The sequence below is a fragment of the Haliaeetus albicilla genome, chromosome 4, assembly GCF_947461875.1.
Source record: "Haliaeetus albicilla chromosome 4, bHalAlb1.1, whole genome shotgun sequence".
Classification (NCBI taxonomy): domain Eukaryota; kingdom Metazoa; phylum Chordata; class Aves; order Accipitriformes; family Accipitridae; genus Haliaeetus; species Haliaeetus albicilla.
In genome coordinates this window covers 37040742-37056916 of record NC_091486.1, presented here as the reverse complement: position 1 = coordinate 37056916, position 16175 = coordinate 37040742, and the positions used below count along the sequence as shown (strand labels likewise).

General features: G+C 36.4%; 1 protein-coding gene and 1 long non-coding RNA gene across 6 annotated transcripts in view; one reads left to right on the top strand and one right to left on the bottom strand.

Annotated features, from left to right (window-relative positions):
• The window catches only part of LOC138685147 (uncharacterized), a 43385-nt gene that overhangs the window by 14029 nt on the left and 13181 nt on the right, over positions 1-16175 (top strand). For 2 of the 3 annotated variants that reach the window (XR_011324411.1, XR_011324412.1), the window contains exons 6-11: positions 696-911; positions 6077-6217; positions 6754-6965; positions 8654-8726; positions 10218-10360; positions 10978-12008. This is a non-coding gene — a long non-coding RNA (uncharacterized lncRNA). Of the gene's footprint in view, positions 1-695; positions 912-6076; positions 6218-6753; positions 6966-8653; positions 8727-10217; positions 10361-10977; positions 12173-16175 lie in introns of those variants that run through there. The other variant, XR_011324410.1, reaches the window with a different exon arrangement.
• CALCRL (calcitonin receptor like receptor) overlaps positions 12326-16175 on the bottom strand; it is a 69672-nt gene continuing 65822 nt past the window's right edge. For all 3 annotated transcript variants that reach the window (XM_069781931.1, XM_069781932.1, XM_069781930.1), the window contains one exon: positions 12326-16097. In XM_069781931.1, the coding sequence (XP_069638032.1) occupies positions 15876-16097 (222 nt within the window). In that variant the 3' untranslated portion in view covers positions 12326-15875. The remainder of the gene's footprint in view (positions 16098-16175) is intronic.

Below are 16175 nucleotides of genomic sequence, written 5' to 3'. Positions count from 1 at the left end.
ACTCATCATAAAGCTTAAATAGTGGTTTGAAGGAAGTTAAGAAAAAGAAAATCTATCCAAAGCCTTTGAAAGATGGCTCTAGAACATGAGGAAAACAGCTGGTAGGAAAGTAGGAGTCTGCATTTAAAGCAGATATGAATGGTAGATAGGGCTGTGTTATAAGATAAATTTACACTGCTATCAGGGATTTAAAAACAGGGATCTGCACCAGCAATTAAAGCATCTGTGATGAGAATACATTTAATCTACCAAGTTTGAAATTATATTACACGTTGACAAAAGGAAAATGTCAGGGAAAAATAAACAAGGTATGTTGGCTATAATGACAAAAGACCAGAGAGAAGGGAATATGGGAAATTTTAGCATTTCAGAATTTTGCTTTTTGAGTTCTGTGGTTTTTGATGAGTGTTACGAATTTTGATTTTGTGTTCCATATTTTATCATAGTGTCTTAAAAATAATCACCACCTCTCCCGGCAAAATAATTTCTTAGTGAATAACTTCAATTTGTTCTAAAAATAAACAATTCTTTCCTTCACTATTTCCTCAATATTTGGAAACTGTCATGCAGTAAATAACTTTAAAAAAGATTAAACAGATTAATTTCTTAGAGGGGAGTTTAGTGCCTCTATTTCTTCTGGAGTGATGGAAATGGAGTTTAGTCTGTAACATTTGTTTTATTGCCATTCAATTTAGAACCTGATCTTTCATGTACTAACAAACCTCTGATGGACACCCCAGCAGCAAAATGAACAAACAGCAGCAATTCTGCATCCTGTTCCATATGAAGGGCACTGATTTCTACCAGAGTGGAGGTCTGGCATATTTCTGTCAGACCTTATATGACATATTTCTCTCATCTGGATGAAGCCTGACAAATGATAAAGCATCATATACCGGAAGCTTGCACAGGTAAGGCAGTCTTGAAAATTTCAACGGATTTAATTGCTTAGAGTTTTTTGCTGATTGAAAGCTTGTTGATTAACGCATTCAGTTGCTGTTATAGAAAATCATGTTGAATAAGTATGACCTAAATTGAGAAAAGAATGGGTTTGGTTTTTTTGTCTCCCAAGTAGGCTGCCTCTTGGGTGAAGATTTTGATGTCAGATAGATACACTGAAGTATATTGAGTTCAGAAGAGTTACATGGGAATAAAGCCAAAGTTACTGGGGAACTGGCTTGAGTATATAGCCTTCTTTAATGTTCTTGCAAACACTGGTTGCAATTTCTGTGCTTTTGTGCATTCGTAAAATACACATACACCTACACACAGATTTTTAGTGACACAGTTCTTGAAGGCTTAAATATAAGCTTTCTGCAACATTTTTCTCATTGTGCCTTTCAGCAAACCCAGATATCTTCACTTTCTTTGTCTAGAAAAATGAAAAGCTACTACAGTACATTTTTACTATCAATCATGGCTATTTGCTGAATGGTGGGCCATACCAGATATGGAGTCATGTAGCAACTGTACAAGAACAATAATTTTTAGCACAAAATTATTAAACAAAGATTCTTCAAGGACCTAATATAGGGTATGCTGATTTATAGATCCAAAATATGCCCTGGAGTCTTGGAGAGCCTTATATTTTTCTTCCCCATTAGCTACTGATGGGCTGACTGTGCTTGGAAATTTGCCAGAGTAGATATTCCAGAAAAATTATTTGTAGTTAAAATGTTTTGTTCCAACATGAATAAAGCAAGCTAAGAAAAAAACATACAACCCTCTCTTATTCTGGAGGAACGGTGTCCACAAGGGGACCTCTGGAATGACTAGTCTGGAATAGCTATTGTGGTAAACTGCCAGTGTATGAGGCACTTGCTGATGGGTACCGTAGGAACTTTTTAAAAAAAGACATTAGATGTTGAAAAGAACATCTTGGCTCTCAGAAGAGAGCCCAGATAGACTCAAAGGAGGCAAGAAAACTAGATAAACTAAATATTTAAACAAAAGAGGACCAGAATATGTTTGACTCTGTTCAAATTCACATGAGAGCTGGAAGTCTCAAGGAGCTCTTCTCTTGCAAATGTTCCTATATGGCTTACAGGAAAGAATAGGAGGATAATCCAGCACCAGACAGTGTCAGCTAAAAAGGATACCTGAACTAGTTTACTGTCAAGATGGCTGGGTGGTCACAGACCTTCCCTGAACTGACAGGTAAAAATGGATCTTGTCCTAAGTATTTAGCTCTGAGAGTTCAGGTCCTGCCTACAGCTTTCTGAAGCTCTGGCAGGACAGGTGCACCTCTGTTGCACTCCCATTGCAGGCTTCAGGTCTGAGGCTCACATCTTCTTGTGTTTGCAGACTTCAGAGGCAGTTAAACTAATCTGCAGATGAATTGACTTTGAATCTCAAAGCAAAGCGGAATAATTTTAATGACACATAGTTGGAGGGGATATAATATTGTAATTCCCTATCACATGGCCACGCTAAGTATTTACAGATGATGAAGAAAGCTTGCAGAAATAAAATGACAAGTTCAAAGCAAGTGGTGAGAAGCAAGATCTTTTTTGCTGAGTTGTGCTTTCTGCCATCACTGAGATGAGAACATGCTGCTCACACCATCTATTTGTTACTGAAGAGATCTCATGTTCTCAATTTTTAAACAGCTTTTTATACTGAAAGACAATACTATACATCAGAAAAAGTCTGTTTGGCCTTCCTCTGCATTCGAAAGAACATACTGGCTCATATTTCATGTATCTTTAGTATATCCCTTGAACTGCATTGTTTGAAAAATAGAGCATGAAGATGATGATACAGTAATATCTGCCAGGATTGTCCTTTAAATTTAAACATCATTCTTGCACAATGAAGTGTAATCTTGAACCTGTAATTATCAAACAGCAGTGCAATATCTAGACAGTTCAAAGTCACACTGGGTCCAGAAAAGGAGATCCACTACAGTATCCTGAAGATGACTGCAATGAGGCAGCAATAATAAAAAATCCTCTAATTTTAGCAACAGTGGAACCCAGTTTTGCCAGGTACTCCTCTGTTCTTTCCAGTTGCACCCTGAAGACAGATGTACATATAGTGATTTTAATACATCACATCTTTCATTGTGATGGAAGTTCATTGTGGGCCTAGAAACATAATACAATATGCCTGGAAAAGGTAATAATTTGGGTATTAGTTTTTTCTGAAAGCACTGTTAATTTGATTTTTTTTATTGTGTGTTTTAATGTACTTCAGAACACATTCTCTCCCTTTGTGGTAACTCACATTATCCAGTAAATGTCAATTATTTGCGACTTGGAAGAAAACTATGATTCTTTAAGTGTATCTTGCTAAATACACAGCCTGTCCATCAGTATGCACAACTATCATGCCCTTGATTAGAGGACACACTCCTATTGTCAGTTTTAAAATCTGATGTTTTTTCTGCATGTAGGTGATGATGATAAACTTTCAGTGGCTACTCCAAATAAATGCTTTGGAAGAAATGTATAGGACTTCAAACAAAGATAGTGCAGAACCCATAGGAAAGTTATGAAGAACACAGAGGCTGCAGGGTCAGCTGGTCAAATGCAATCGAGTGCATTAGTTGAAATCTATGGCCTCATAGTGGTTGTTAAGAAGTTGGTGAATGGAACGTGCCAAAAAGGAGTTCCACGGGTAAACTACATAGATGTTGCTGATTTATGAATGTGACAGCAGTACTAATTCAAGGGCTAGGTGGAATCAAGCAGGGAAAGCTTGATTTTTTTTTTTTTTTAATTTAATGATGCACATCCACATGTATTTAATCCAAATCCGTACAATTTATGTACAATTTAGTTACAGTTCAGAGTGAACCATTTTTAGACTAGTCGTTCTTATTATGTTCTTATATTGTTGTTTTCAGCTGCAACCAAAGGAGACATTATTAAAAAAGAAAGTATTTTCAACCTTTAAAAAGATCGTGCTCACTTCTAGACAGTTAGGCTGATCTAGACATCTTATTTAAACCACTTAAAAGTCTATGGGAACTTGTCTAGAAACAGGAGATAGTATTTAAACTCTACAGTAAATACTGCTTTAACAGAAATAGGAATGATTTCTTTATCTTGGCACCCATTGTAGGGCACTGGGCTGGATGGTTAAGGAGTTCATCATATAGAATCACTGTAGTTAAAGCCAGATGATATTATGTTGTGAATAAAAGAAGGGGCCTTATGTTGTAAATAAAAGAAGGGGCCAGGGGAGTTAAGAAAGGAAAAGGAAAAAGAGATGAATGTGTAAAGTTGCTACCCTATCTTCTCTTAAGGGTATGGATCATGCCCACTGATGCTAATGGAAGAAGCCTCAGGCTCCCTTTTAACTTTTCCTCTCATCAGTATGTGTGTGCCTGGAAAGCGAGTGAAGAATGTCTGTAAATAGAGGGATATGCAATTTTCTTCTGAAGTACAATTCTTTTGCAATGCTAGGAGACTCTTTTTGGAATTCTTAAATCACCGACACTCCATATCTGCACAAGTTGTTTGGGTGGTGGTTTGTTGGGTTTTTTTTGTAGCACCACTCTATAGATTTTGCACGCTAATATTGTCTTTGTGTATTTGCAGTATTGCCACTGGCTCACAGAGTGGTCATACCATCTATGCATGTTTAGTAATTCTATGCTTTATTTATTTTATGCTTCTGCTGGATTAGAAATATGATGAATTCTTAGATTTGTCTGGCTTTCAACTTGCAGCTGCTGCTGGATGTAGAAACTGATGGGGATTCCTTCTCCATTCAGTTGTTTCAACAGCATTAAAAAGGCATAAACAAGGAGTGATTGAGGAGAAGGCCAGAGATTCCACAGCACAGTGAGGAGAGTACAGCCAGAAAACCAGCTGAGTGCATTCTTCCTTGCAGGAAGGCGCAATGCCATTTATTCCCCAGTGCCAGAACAACTTTACTGAGGAAATGGGTGTGAGTTAAAGACTCTCTGAGGTTTTGCTTCCTTCATTCTTCTGCCAAGTGTACCTCAACTGAAACGGAAAGACAGTGAGTGCTAGTGACTGGCCTACTGCGCTCCTTCTGTGGTCCCGGCGCAGCTGGTGGGATTGCGAAAAAGATGCTAGCCTGAAGCAGTATTACCTCCAGTTCCCAAGACCTTTGGAGAGAGCTGGTGGAAGGAAAAGTATCTCGCAGGGCTGTGGATACCTGCTGGGTGCTGGTCTTTGGTGAATACTAAGAAATGAGGGGAGGATTTTATTTAGAAGAAAAAAACCCCATCATGCCAATGCTAGTGAAGTACTGAGGTCTGAGGTGGTGGGAAAGAGAGTAAGGTGTCAAACTGAAAATATTTTGCTAGAACTCACATAAAAAGTGTATTTTACCATATTTTACCACTTTAAGCACTCTTATTTCTAAAAAAAACACATTACATGACTTTTAAAAAAAGCTTTTTTCTGTTATATAATGAAATAACATAACTATGTAGTGCTGTTATTGTCTGCAACAAAAACACGTTTCCAGGATTCTGGTGCTAAAATGTTTCCATTTTTGCTTTTGATATTTTTCTTATTCCTGTGAAAGTTTCTTGATTCAACTTTCTTCATTAACAATTTCTTGTATTTCAATTACAGATCATTCTAATCAGCTTTTTAATTACAGTTAGGGCAGGCTATTTACAGCACTCTTGACTGTTGTAAACTAGTCCCTGTGGCAAATAATAAGAAAAAAAAGAGGTAATTAGCTTTAAATGGAAACGAAAAATAGCTACTGTCATTTTCCACTGTCAAAAAAGAAATGGAAACATTTTCCATACCTTGTAGCAAATACAGACCTGGGCTGGAAAGGACTGTTTGGGTCAGAGTCCAAACCTTGAAATTACCTGAAATTGAAATAGTTTTACCGCAGGTAGTTGCTATGAACATTTTGAAGGACTTGATATTCTAACTTTCTAAATTCTTGTAGTTTGTCCATCGCATCATCTAGATGAAGTGTATCATCACAATTACGTTAAACTAAGATACTTTTTGTGAGAGAGATGTGAATATGAAAAGCAAGGCAATATCACTGTACTGTATTACAAACCACAGAAGAGTAATACAACTTTATTATGATTTTCCAAGTCATCTCACTGTTAATTTTGCTCTTGTCACAGGTTCTGAAATATCCATGGTGACTATCTATCTGCCCACAAAATATTGAGAGACCCTTGAATAAGGAAACTCATACTGTCATCATCTGCCCGAAAGGTGATGGAAGAAGCTAGTGCTTGAAGACAGCTCCTGGAGTCTATTAGGTATCACAAGATGGGAGTCCCTTGTGAGTAACAGAAACAAGTTGGGCTATGGACACTATTCTGTGGAATATATGGCCACAGATCCTTCTGGGAAACCTAGCCAAATGCGCTTTTGAGCTCTGTTATATGCACAAATTTGGCTCATATTCAAGGTTAGCTAAGTAAAACATGATCAAGTATTTGTGTTCCTAGCTTTTCACTGATGTTTAAGGTCTTACATCCAGTGAAACTTAGGGGACAAAGTGATTATCATTAGTCTAAGTCTACAAAGGTATGAAAGGTAAAAATACTCTGATTTTAAACCTTTCTGTAGCACATTTATAAAAATAGGCGCAAAATAATTCATTCTACTTTTTTTTCTTTACTTTAAATCCAATATACCCATCAATGTTTTTCTCATCATGTTTGTCATTGTGTTTAAAATTAATCTCTTTGATAGGTATTTCTGTTCAGTGCAATGTACTTTTTGTAACATCAGAAGATTGTTGTTCCCTACTAATTCAGTATTTTGTTTTCTTATATATTTATATGCAAAGCTATTGCATGTACAATGGACTGTCACGACATGGAGCAACAGTCTGTGACTACCCTTCTTCAGAAGGAATAGACCTGATGATCATGGACTTCACTGCACTCTGTCAAAGACACTGCCAGTTTAACAGGAAACCCTATCCAATGCATGGAGGACCTTCAGAAGCCCTTTCTCTGCTACAGGCACATTTGTCAGGTTTCATTTGCAAATATCAAGGTAAGGAAGTAAGCAACTACATACCTGTATTCAAGCTTATTTTCTACTTCAAGAATTTGTGCAGTCCTTATGTATATATTTGCTGTAGAACTTTAGGATTAGTTCCTAAACTCTGCCCCAAACTCTGGCCACAGGCCCACTGGCAACTTCAAACCATTTCTCTCCATAGAAGAGTATGCTCTTCTAGGTCAGACAGAAGAGAACATTGTTAACTTAGACTAAGAAGCAGGAGGCTTGCATTCTTGGGCAATTCTAGCTTGTGCAGTGAAAAACTTGGTTTAGATTGCCTGCATCCCAGGTGACTGCACTTACCATTAAAACTTGCTTTAACCAGACAGCATCAGGGACCCCAGCACCCATGTTCACCCCTTTGTGGCTTTTTTTGGTTTGTCCCTGACTGTGCAACCTGAATTTCCAGAAAACCCTGATCGTCTTAAATCAGGAATTAACAATGATGTGCAAGCACTTTTTCAGAAAACATGCTTTAGAGGCTTTGATTTTTCTGTATTTATATTCTGTTAAATTCACATTAAAAATTGTATTAAGCTTTATGTGAGTTAGCACTAATCGGAAGATATTTTCCCTTTGTAACAGTTTTCATTTAGAAAGTGGTGATGTTTGTTGAGGGGAAGAAAACTTTGAAATAGTCACTAGGAATGGTAGTTGCAAACATCTCTACAATTTAGTGTGCACATTTTTATTTTGGGTAGTGATAAAACTAAGTTTAATTTAAAAAGCAATCCTATATGTCATTTGCCTCAAATGAAGCATGAAGCCCACGTGGATGAATCTAAATTCTTCATTTAAGCAGTATGTTGTAAAAGTTATTAAAAATATACAGCTGTGGGATGATAGATAATAATTCTAATTATAAACAGGGGGCTGTCAGATCTGAACTTCCAGTCAGGCTCTTGTTACAGTTTAGAGACAGGCTCCTGAAAAAGAGAATGTTTGCAGTCTATAAGGATGAAGTGACAGGGCAAAAAACTTTTGCTTTGTTTGTTGATTATTATTTATAGGAGCAGCATATGTAAAAATAGACTTTACTCAGGCTTTTCTGGGAGATTTGAAGAGGGCTAACTGGTTTTTTCTAAGTGTCCAGACCTGTGTTTGCTTATGTGTTAAATGCACTTTGTACATTATTGCTATTTTAGTATAAGTAAGAATTATCCTGCGGTTCCTAAACTCGTTGCTTCTGGCCTGGTATAATAGCTAGTGTCATAGCTCTACATAATCTTCATAGCAGCCTTCAGCAGCCACACGCCTGTAGCCTGTGGAATGCGTGTGTTGGCACATCCACCTGCTTTCTGCCGTCCTCCACTTGCCTATTCTAGTTTCAAGTATGGGTTTGAACACAAATTGTTGTCCCAAACAAAACGTGATATGATGCGGAGTTTTGCATTTAGTTTCAGCTTGTCCCTTCTCAAAAGGTTGATAATGACTCTCAATCAATAGACCCCACACTGCAGTCCAACACTAGCTACAAAGGAGCTTACTCGTGTTCACTAGGGTTTTAATTTTAATTCTGTTACTTTTAATTCTATTAATTTATCTTTAGTGTGCAGTAGATCAGTTTGCAGGCTTAATGTTAACAATGGGAATTATTCACTTTGGCATGTATTTGGTCTACTAGTTCAAAGTTAATTTTTTATTTTCTTTGCACTTTTTTTTTTTTTTTTTTTTTTTAGAATTGCTAACTATAAAAAGCTAAAACTTTGGATTGGAACTTTTACTTGATGGTGACTGCCATGACAAGACTGTGTAAGATATACTAGTAGAGCACTTGCAATATTTTCAAAGGACGTAATCTTCATATCTTGCAGAGTGTGGAACAGTATTCTGTGGCAATAGATGATAGGAAATTGGTTGGGTTTTTTTTTTTTTTTGTTTTGTTTTCTAGTGTATTTATTGGCACATCTAAATGTTACAAGGCTACTTGTGCTGTAAGAGCATTTGCTCTTTTAAAATTATGTATAAAATGCAAGAATTGCTGTTTACTCTTATCTACAGAGATTAGGCTGCTATATTTCATTCTTCTTTCAGGAGCAAAATACTGTGTTTACATGCTTTTAGGTGCATATAGTCCAATTGCAAATGCTACTGTGGGTATCATTTATGTTACTTTTCTACTGGTGGGCATAAGGACAAAATGTTGCAGGCAGTAACATTTGGATCTGGGGGGCTTGCTTTACTTCTATTCTACTACTATTTAGATAAAAGTATAAAATAATTGTTAAATGTAACAGTTTGAACTCAGTATATGCAGATACAGAGAATCTGTATCGCTGAGCAGCAGTAAGTGGTATTAGTAGGTATTGGTAGAAAAGAGTAAGCCATATGCTTAGCTGGAGTAATAGACATAAATTAGTATTAGTAGAGTCTGTAACAATTCCCACTGACTGACATTCAGTCCTAGGAACTAGAGATCAACTGAATAACCTGGAATTACAAGCTCCTGCTCAAAAGTCAGGAATGGGAGTTGGGAGATTGTGCATTTGTTGATTGGACATCAGCACAATTTAAATATGGGTATCATACATACAGTAGTATTAAGACCCTGTATTAAGATCCCTGTGTGTTCAAATATTCCTTGGCTTAATTAGGCAGTCTTATTTTCTTTCTTTCTTGAGTACATTTCTTTAGCTCAGGATTGCTTATATATATACCTTTGCTGAAATGAGATTTCAGAGTGAAGTTGTTTTAAGGCCCAAGACAATGATTTCTTCCTCTTCTCCACCATCAACCACTACCACACATCCTTTCCTGACAGCCAACCTCAAAAGGATTCTGTCTCACTTAAAGCAAACAGAGGCAGAGTTTTTCTTTTTTGTTTTTTAAAGGTTTTAAAAAATACTGTTCTTTAGCTTACTGAGAAATAGATTGAGTCTGATACAACCTTCCCTAATTCAATTTTCATATTATTTTGAGCATTTTTTAAAAGTCATTCTCTGTTTTGTACATATCTTCCCTTCTAAATTGTGAAGTGACCTTTGCTTTGCTGTCTTCTAGAGGGGTTAGAAAGGAGAATATATTTTCATTGCACACAGAGCTCTATTATTTTGTCTCCTAAAACCACCACCCCACCACTCCCTTCAGCTCTGTAGTCTTTAATGGTTTTTAAAAAAATGGTAATAACCCATTTATTTATTCTTCTGTTTGAGTACTTATTCCCTCTCATACTTTCATTTTCCCCCCAAAATAAATATAGGAAAAAAGTAGCTTTTTTCTTTTTTTTTTTTTTTACCCCTGCAGAACCGCCAAGTAGCTGAGGTCCAGCCATCATTCTGTGTCCTAAGCACAACTTTAATCCATCAACTGGACACAGGCTACATCCCAACATTATCACTGGTTAAACCCCTTAATCCATCTTTCAGCTTTTTCACATGGACAATGAGGTATGAGTTATTACTACTGTGTATAAAGAGTTTGAAAAGCTTTAGATTTCAAAAAAAGAATAAAAAGTGCAGCGTACTTACCAGCACTTATTTACTGTTTTGGTATATAATCTATACTGAAGTAATTTATGCAACTTGGAACTATAGAAAAAAAAATTGAACTAGTCAATCATAGCTTATTCCAGTTATAACAATTGTATAACAGCTCAACAGAACTGAAATTTAATTACCAATTAAGGTGAGATTTCTAGCTGTATTTCTGTCTGTTCTGGGTTATATTACCTCCCATTTGGCAATAAGTTAAGGGTGTAGGGCCATGGCAACTCATACTATAGCAAGGCCTTTCATAGCAATAGCAAATAAATTACCAAGTGTTAGTTTAGCGGGTTTTTTGCCCTCAGTTGAAGTTTTTTGTGCTATCTTAGCTTTTAATCTTGTATCACAAGGAAACTGTGAATAGAGTCATCATATGTGCTCATTTGTAAACCAAATCTCTGAAATGAGGAAATACAGGCTAAGTGCAGTATTGAACTGTTTTTCATGGCTATAAGCTAGCAATGAATATAGCAAAGAACCATTTTGTTTGTTTACCTGACTAAGACTTTTAACAATTCTAGATTTCCTATACACCTTTTAATACAAGTCTGCTGAAGGAGCGGAGTTTGCTGGCACTTCTCGAGCTGTGATCCACACCTTCAGTTCACCCAAACATAAAGTCTAGGAGTACCAGCCTGAGATGAGAAAAATGCAGACAGGTTATGGGTTATTCTCAAGTTGCTTTGCCAGATTTTTTAGCAGGTATGATAGAAACTCACTCAAATGAGTTAATAAAAAAAAAAATTGAAACAGTGTGTTTCACTCAGGAAGCAGGTATAAGCAGTCCAGCTCTAAATAATTTAACAGGATTTGCTCAAAGGCATACAAAACCAACAACTTCCCAGTTTTGGATGAATGAGCAAGTTAAACAGAATTCCTGCAGATTGCACTTGAAAACAGATGCCTAAATTTCTTGTGTCATCACTGTAGGTAGAAGTATACTTAACCCGGTCAGTTTATGAAACAGACTTGCAACAGTGTAGGGAGACCGGAGTGGGCCCAATGTAACTACTATCATACTGCCCCACTAGAGCTGCTACACCCATATATTGCTGTGGCTAGTGCCTGTGCAGAAGGGCAAGCTGGGTAAGCGATAATTTAAGTTGTAGATTAAGTGCCCACGTACTTTGGCATTTCCCCTATCTGTATTAGAGTGGTTTGATCATCAGCTGATACCATTCAAAAGTTTAGCAATTACATGCTGGTAGGCATCTCTCTGAAGTCAGATAGGCTTCAGTATTCAAAGAACAGACTCAATTCTACAGATTTAAAACATACCTGTCATTCATAGCTTTTGTGCAGATGCCATTAATTCTATCGGGGAGAGGTGCGGGGGAAATCTCACTCATTTTTTCTATTGCCTTCTTGTAGGTCTTACAGAACAAAACAGCTTCTGCACACAAAAGTCTCTTTGGTTGAGATTTGGTTGAACACCATGTTGAGAGGAACTCCACCTAGACTGATGGAATGAAGAAGATATAGATACATTTACTTTAGTCTCTACTCTGCTGTCAGCTCATGATGGAACAGAAAATTTGGCTTCCTAACATAAGTAAGTATAATAACTTTTTATTAAAAGGCAGATTCAGGAGAGAAGAAATAGGAATATGAAGCTTTTGCGTAAAGAATTTTAAGTGCAGCCCATCTTGTATTGTCACCTATGCAAGCTTCCTCCAGAAATGCAACACTCTACTATGCATTAAAAATGTGTTAACTAAACAAAAACACTTAAAAGCTGAATAATTGTTAGTAATTCTATGTAATGACCTTCTCTGTGGGCTAATATTTAATTAACACAGTTAAGACATCTGTGAAAGCCTAGTTTAGGCCAGCTTTGTTGTTTCCATGTTACAGTGCAAGAGATCTGAATAAATGTAGTAATATTTTATTGATCACAAACGTAATAGTTCTTTCAGCAATTAAAATGCATGATGATTCATATGAACAAAGTGAAAATAAATCACAACCGAAAAATTTCACATTTTTTCCCTTTCATTCTTAGTGTAAGCAATAAATACAATGCTATAGCTTCTATTTATCTTATTTACATAGTACAATACTTGATGTTGCCTGGTTTCCAGCCCAAAACTTTCATGACATGAAAAGGAGTACACGTTGCAGCATTTCTACAGCCAAATACTGTAGTAGATCATCACAACGGAAAAAATACACAGCAAAAATGCTAACATTAAACCAAACAAACAACAGAGAGGACCCTGCAATGGAGCATTTTATTAACTGAAGACAGTAGCATGAAAAATAGACATTCCCTCTCATAGAATGCTAACATGCTGGTATTACAGATACCAAATATAAGACAAGTATTGCTGTAGCCCCTGTAGATTGATACAATAAATCCTCACTAAACAACAACAAATATAAAGAGCAAATAATAACAGGTAACTGTTTGCATGTTCAAAGGAATCTCACAGCCCCACCGAAACAGAGTTTACTTCCATCCCAGAGAATACAGATAAGGACTACAACATTCTGTAAAGTAGAAAATAAGCCATGAGAAATCAGCATAAGGATTTGAATTTAATTTATTGTGACAGAAAAACATTTGAAGAAACAGACCCTTCTCTTGGTTTTGTAGGAACTGAAAAAGGTGAGGTAGGAAGACAAAACAGGGAATTTATATTTATTTTCCAATGCAAAATAGGAACTAGCCTCCTGAGGATGGGGGAAATGTAGCTCTCCTACGTCATGTAACCCTCCACAGCCGCAAACATTTTCTTGCGCATCCAGCTGGATGTGTGTTTCTTTTCCAAAGTGAAGACAGATGTGTGCCTAGAAGCATGCTGTGATTGTCCACCTAGAAATAGGATGATTTCTGTGTAAAAACAATTTTCCCTTCTAAATTACCATTATGACGTTTCTCTGACAGGGAGCAATTAGCAACTAGTACTTTGCATTAAATGATAAAAATTTATAGGCTATTAAATTTGAACTGCCTAGCTGAGAAGGAAGCTTAATTCAAAATCTAATGTTGTATCACACTCTAAACTGTCACATAGGTTTTAATTACAACAACCCACCAGGTACCATTGAAATAATTGTCTGATAATATGCCATAAAGGACTTCAAAGCACTTTTGAATGGACAGATATCTGCTTGGGCTTTGATTCTCAGCTGGTACGCATTGATTCTGAAAATGGAACTCAAGAGAGATTTATAACAGCTGAAGATCTGGTCCCCCAAGTGTAAAGCTGCTATAGCAGAGCAGGGATTTTCTGCACCACTAATATTTTCAGAACATTGCACAGACTTTAAGTAACACTACACAGATCAGCAAGCAGAGCTGTAAGTAACCTCTAATCATGTTGTAGCAGATACCCCTACTGTATTCTTACAATTTAAGAGATTGTGACATCTGATCGCCAGATTTCACACTATTCTAAAGTACAAAATCCAACCGATTTTTCAAATCATTCCCATCAATCAACCAGACAGCCTTGCAGAAGAACAGAAATCTTGATAATAAAACACTTTCTAAATTCAAACTCCTGACATAAGAACTGTAAAAAAACTACAGAAAGGTGTAAGTGGTGTGAACTTACCGCATCCTCCTAATGTCTTCCTTCTAAATACAAAGCATTTAAAGCCTTATGAAGTCACAAACCAATAACCACTGTGACAGCAAATTAACTAGATGCTAATGAAGCTTACAGAAAGGCTACCGCCAAAAATGTTTGAATGTTAAAATCAAGTTGTTCGTATACAAAATTAAGTATTTAAAACTGAAATGGTCTCAGAAAGAACTGCCTTTCATTTTTTTTCACCAGCTTACATGCACCAGATGTGCATTAATTAGCATAATAGTCTATCAACTCCAGCATCTACTTCTCTTCTACTTCATTTTGGTTTTTTCCCCACTTGAAGTAGACTTATCTGCAAAGTAAACCAATAAAACCTTTTTCTACTTTTGTGATTTTTAGTAAGACTTTTCTAAACTCATCTTAAATCATGCCCTTATTCTTGAGCATTTTTGTCATTTCACTTAAGAAAACTACTCTTTCTGTAAAGCATAAAGATTTACAAAAACATAGATTGCTATAAAGACACATTTTCTCAAGACCTTCCTGACAACCTCCTCATTTTCAGTGAGACCTTTATTCAGCAGTAGAACCAAAGAAACAACTTATGAAGTACTGTTCTAAGCTAAGTAACTGAGATGATAGATAGATAGAGATTCAGAGTCAAGCACTCCAAAAGAATATTAAAATTCTCAATCCATATACTGATATTTACTGTCAGTTCCAAATACTGACATTTACTAATTTGCTTGATTAGTCTGAACGTCATACACTGGCTTTAAATGTAGTATGTCATTTGCATTGCTTTCAGTCTTGCATGCTTTTCTCAGACAAACCCCCCCCCCCCCCCCCAAATTAATCAAAACTTTGCCCCAAGAATGAAAGAATAAATTATCAAGCATATGGCCAGGGAAATACTTAAAAATAAAACAAAACAACATGACTACAACAAATTCTGTACATGATCTTGAGTAAATTCCTTAAGCACACAGTGAAGTTCCATCAGCTTCAACTATGTGTTAGTGTCTGGAAGGATTTACAGTTACACAGGTTACTACTTTTCTTTCTGGCAGTAAGGCCTCATTGATCTTGTCTGTGTTAAAGCCAATAGGAAACTTCCATAAACTTGAGGAGAAGGAGAGACTCCTGTATATGCAAAAATAGTTTAAATAAAATTGCTCAAAGCTTGCTGTAAAATATTACATTGCAGTACAGAAGTAGAGTCTCAGACTTGCACTGGTGTCTCTATGCTTGGTTTAAAATAGTGGAAAAAACAACCTGACCAAACCAAACCAAACCAAACCATCAATATCTTCGAGTCTGTTATCTCAGACTACCTGTTAGGCTTTTCTGACAGTCAAATACTGGACACAAAATTAACCTGGACAATCTATAGTTATCATTGCACCTACTTTAACCATTTTCCTTTGTTCTATTTTAGGTTGAATTAAGACCATACAGTATGGTATTTACACTCCAAGATTCTATAGGCAAATGAAGTGGCTTCAACACAACACAGTCTTATACAAACTTCCAAGAAAATAAGAAATCCTCCATTGATTCCCATTGTACAAAAAATTGCCAACTTTGTCTACACAGTAGAAACTGAAGAGGCAAAGTTTGTATCCTTATATAAATGCACATACATATATATAGAGAGATATATATATGTACAGATGTCCATACTATATAGATATAAAACCACAAACATATGTATATATGCATATATATACATACATAAGAAAAAACACATTGGTTTAGTTTGCATCATTCAGGAGAATAACATATCCCAAGTTAGGTAAAATCTTCTGGCCAGGAAGCCATTAAATCACACTTGGAGTTCACAAGGGTAAGCACACTGGCATATGCCGAACCTTTGGCAGTCAACCATACAGCTTTTCGGTTTTTAAAACAACACTCTCCATGTCATGGTATCCCTTCCCATTTAAATGTTCACTGGTGCAGTCGTGATTGTAGCTGTAGCCTTGAACATCACTGATTGACGATACAGTGTAGGAAGCGGTGCGCATAGCATCCGAGTGGCTGAAGCTGTGCTCAAATTGGATTTTGTACTGATTCCAGTGTCTTCTCAAAACAGCTTGGACCTATGCCAGAAAACAAAAAGTAATGCATATAAAACACTTGGCAAGATATCACTGGACTTCATTTTTTTATGCATGAGT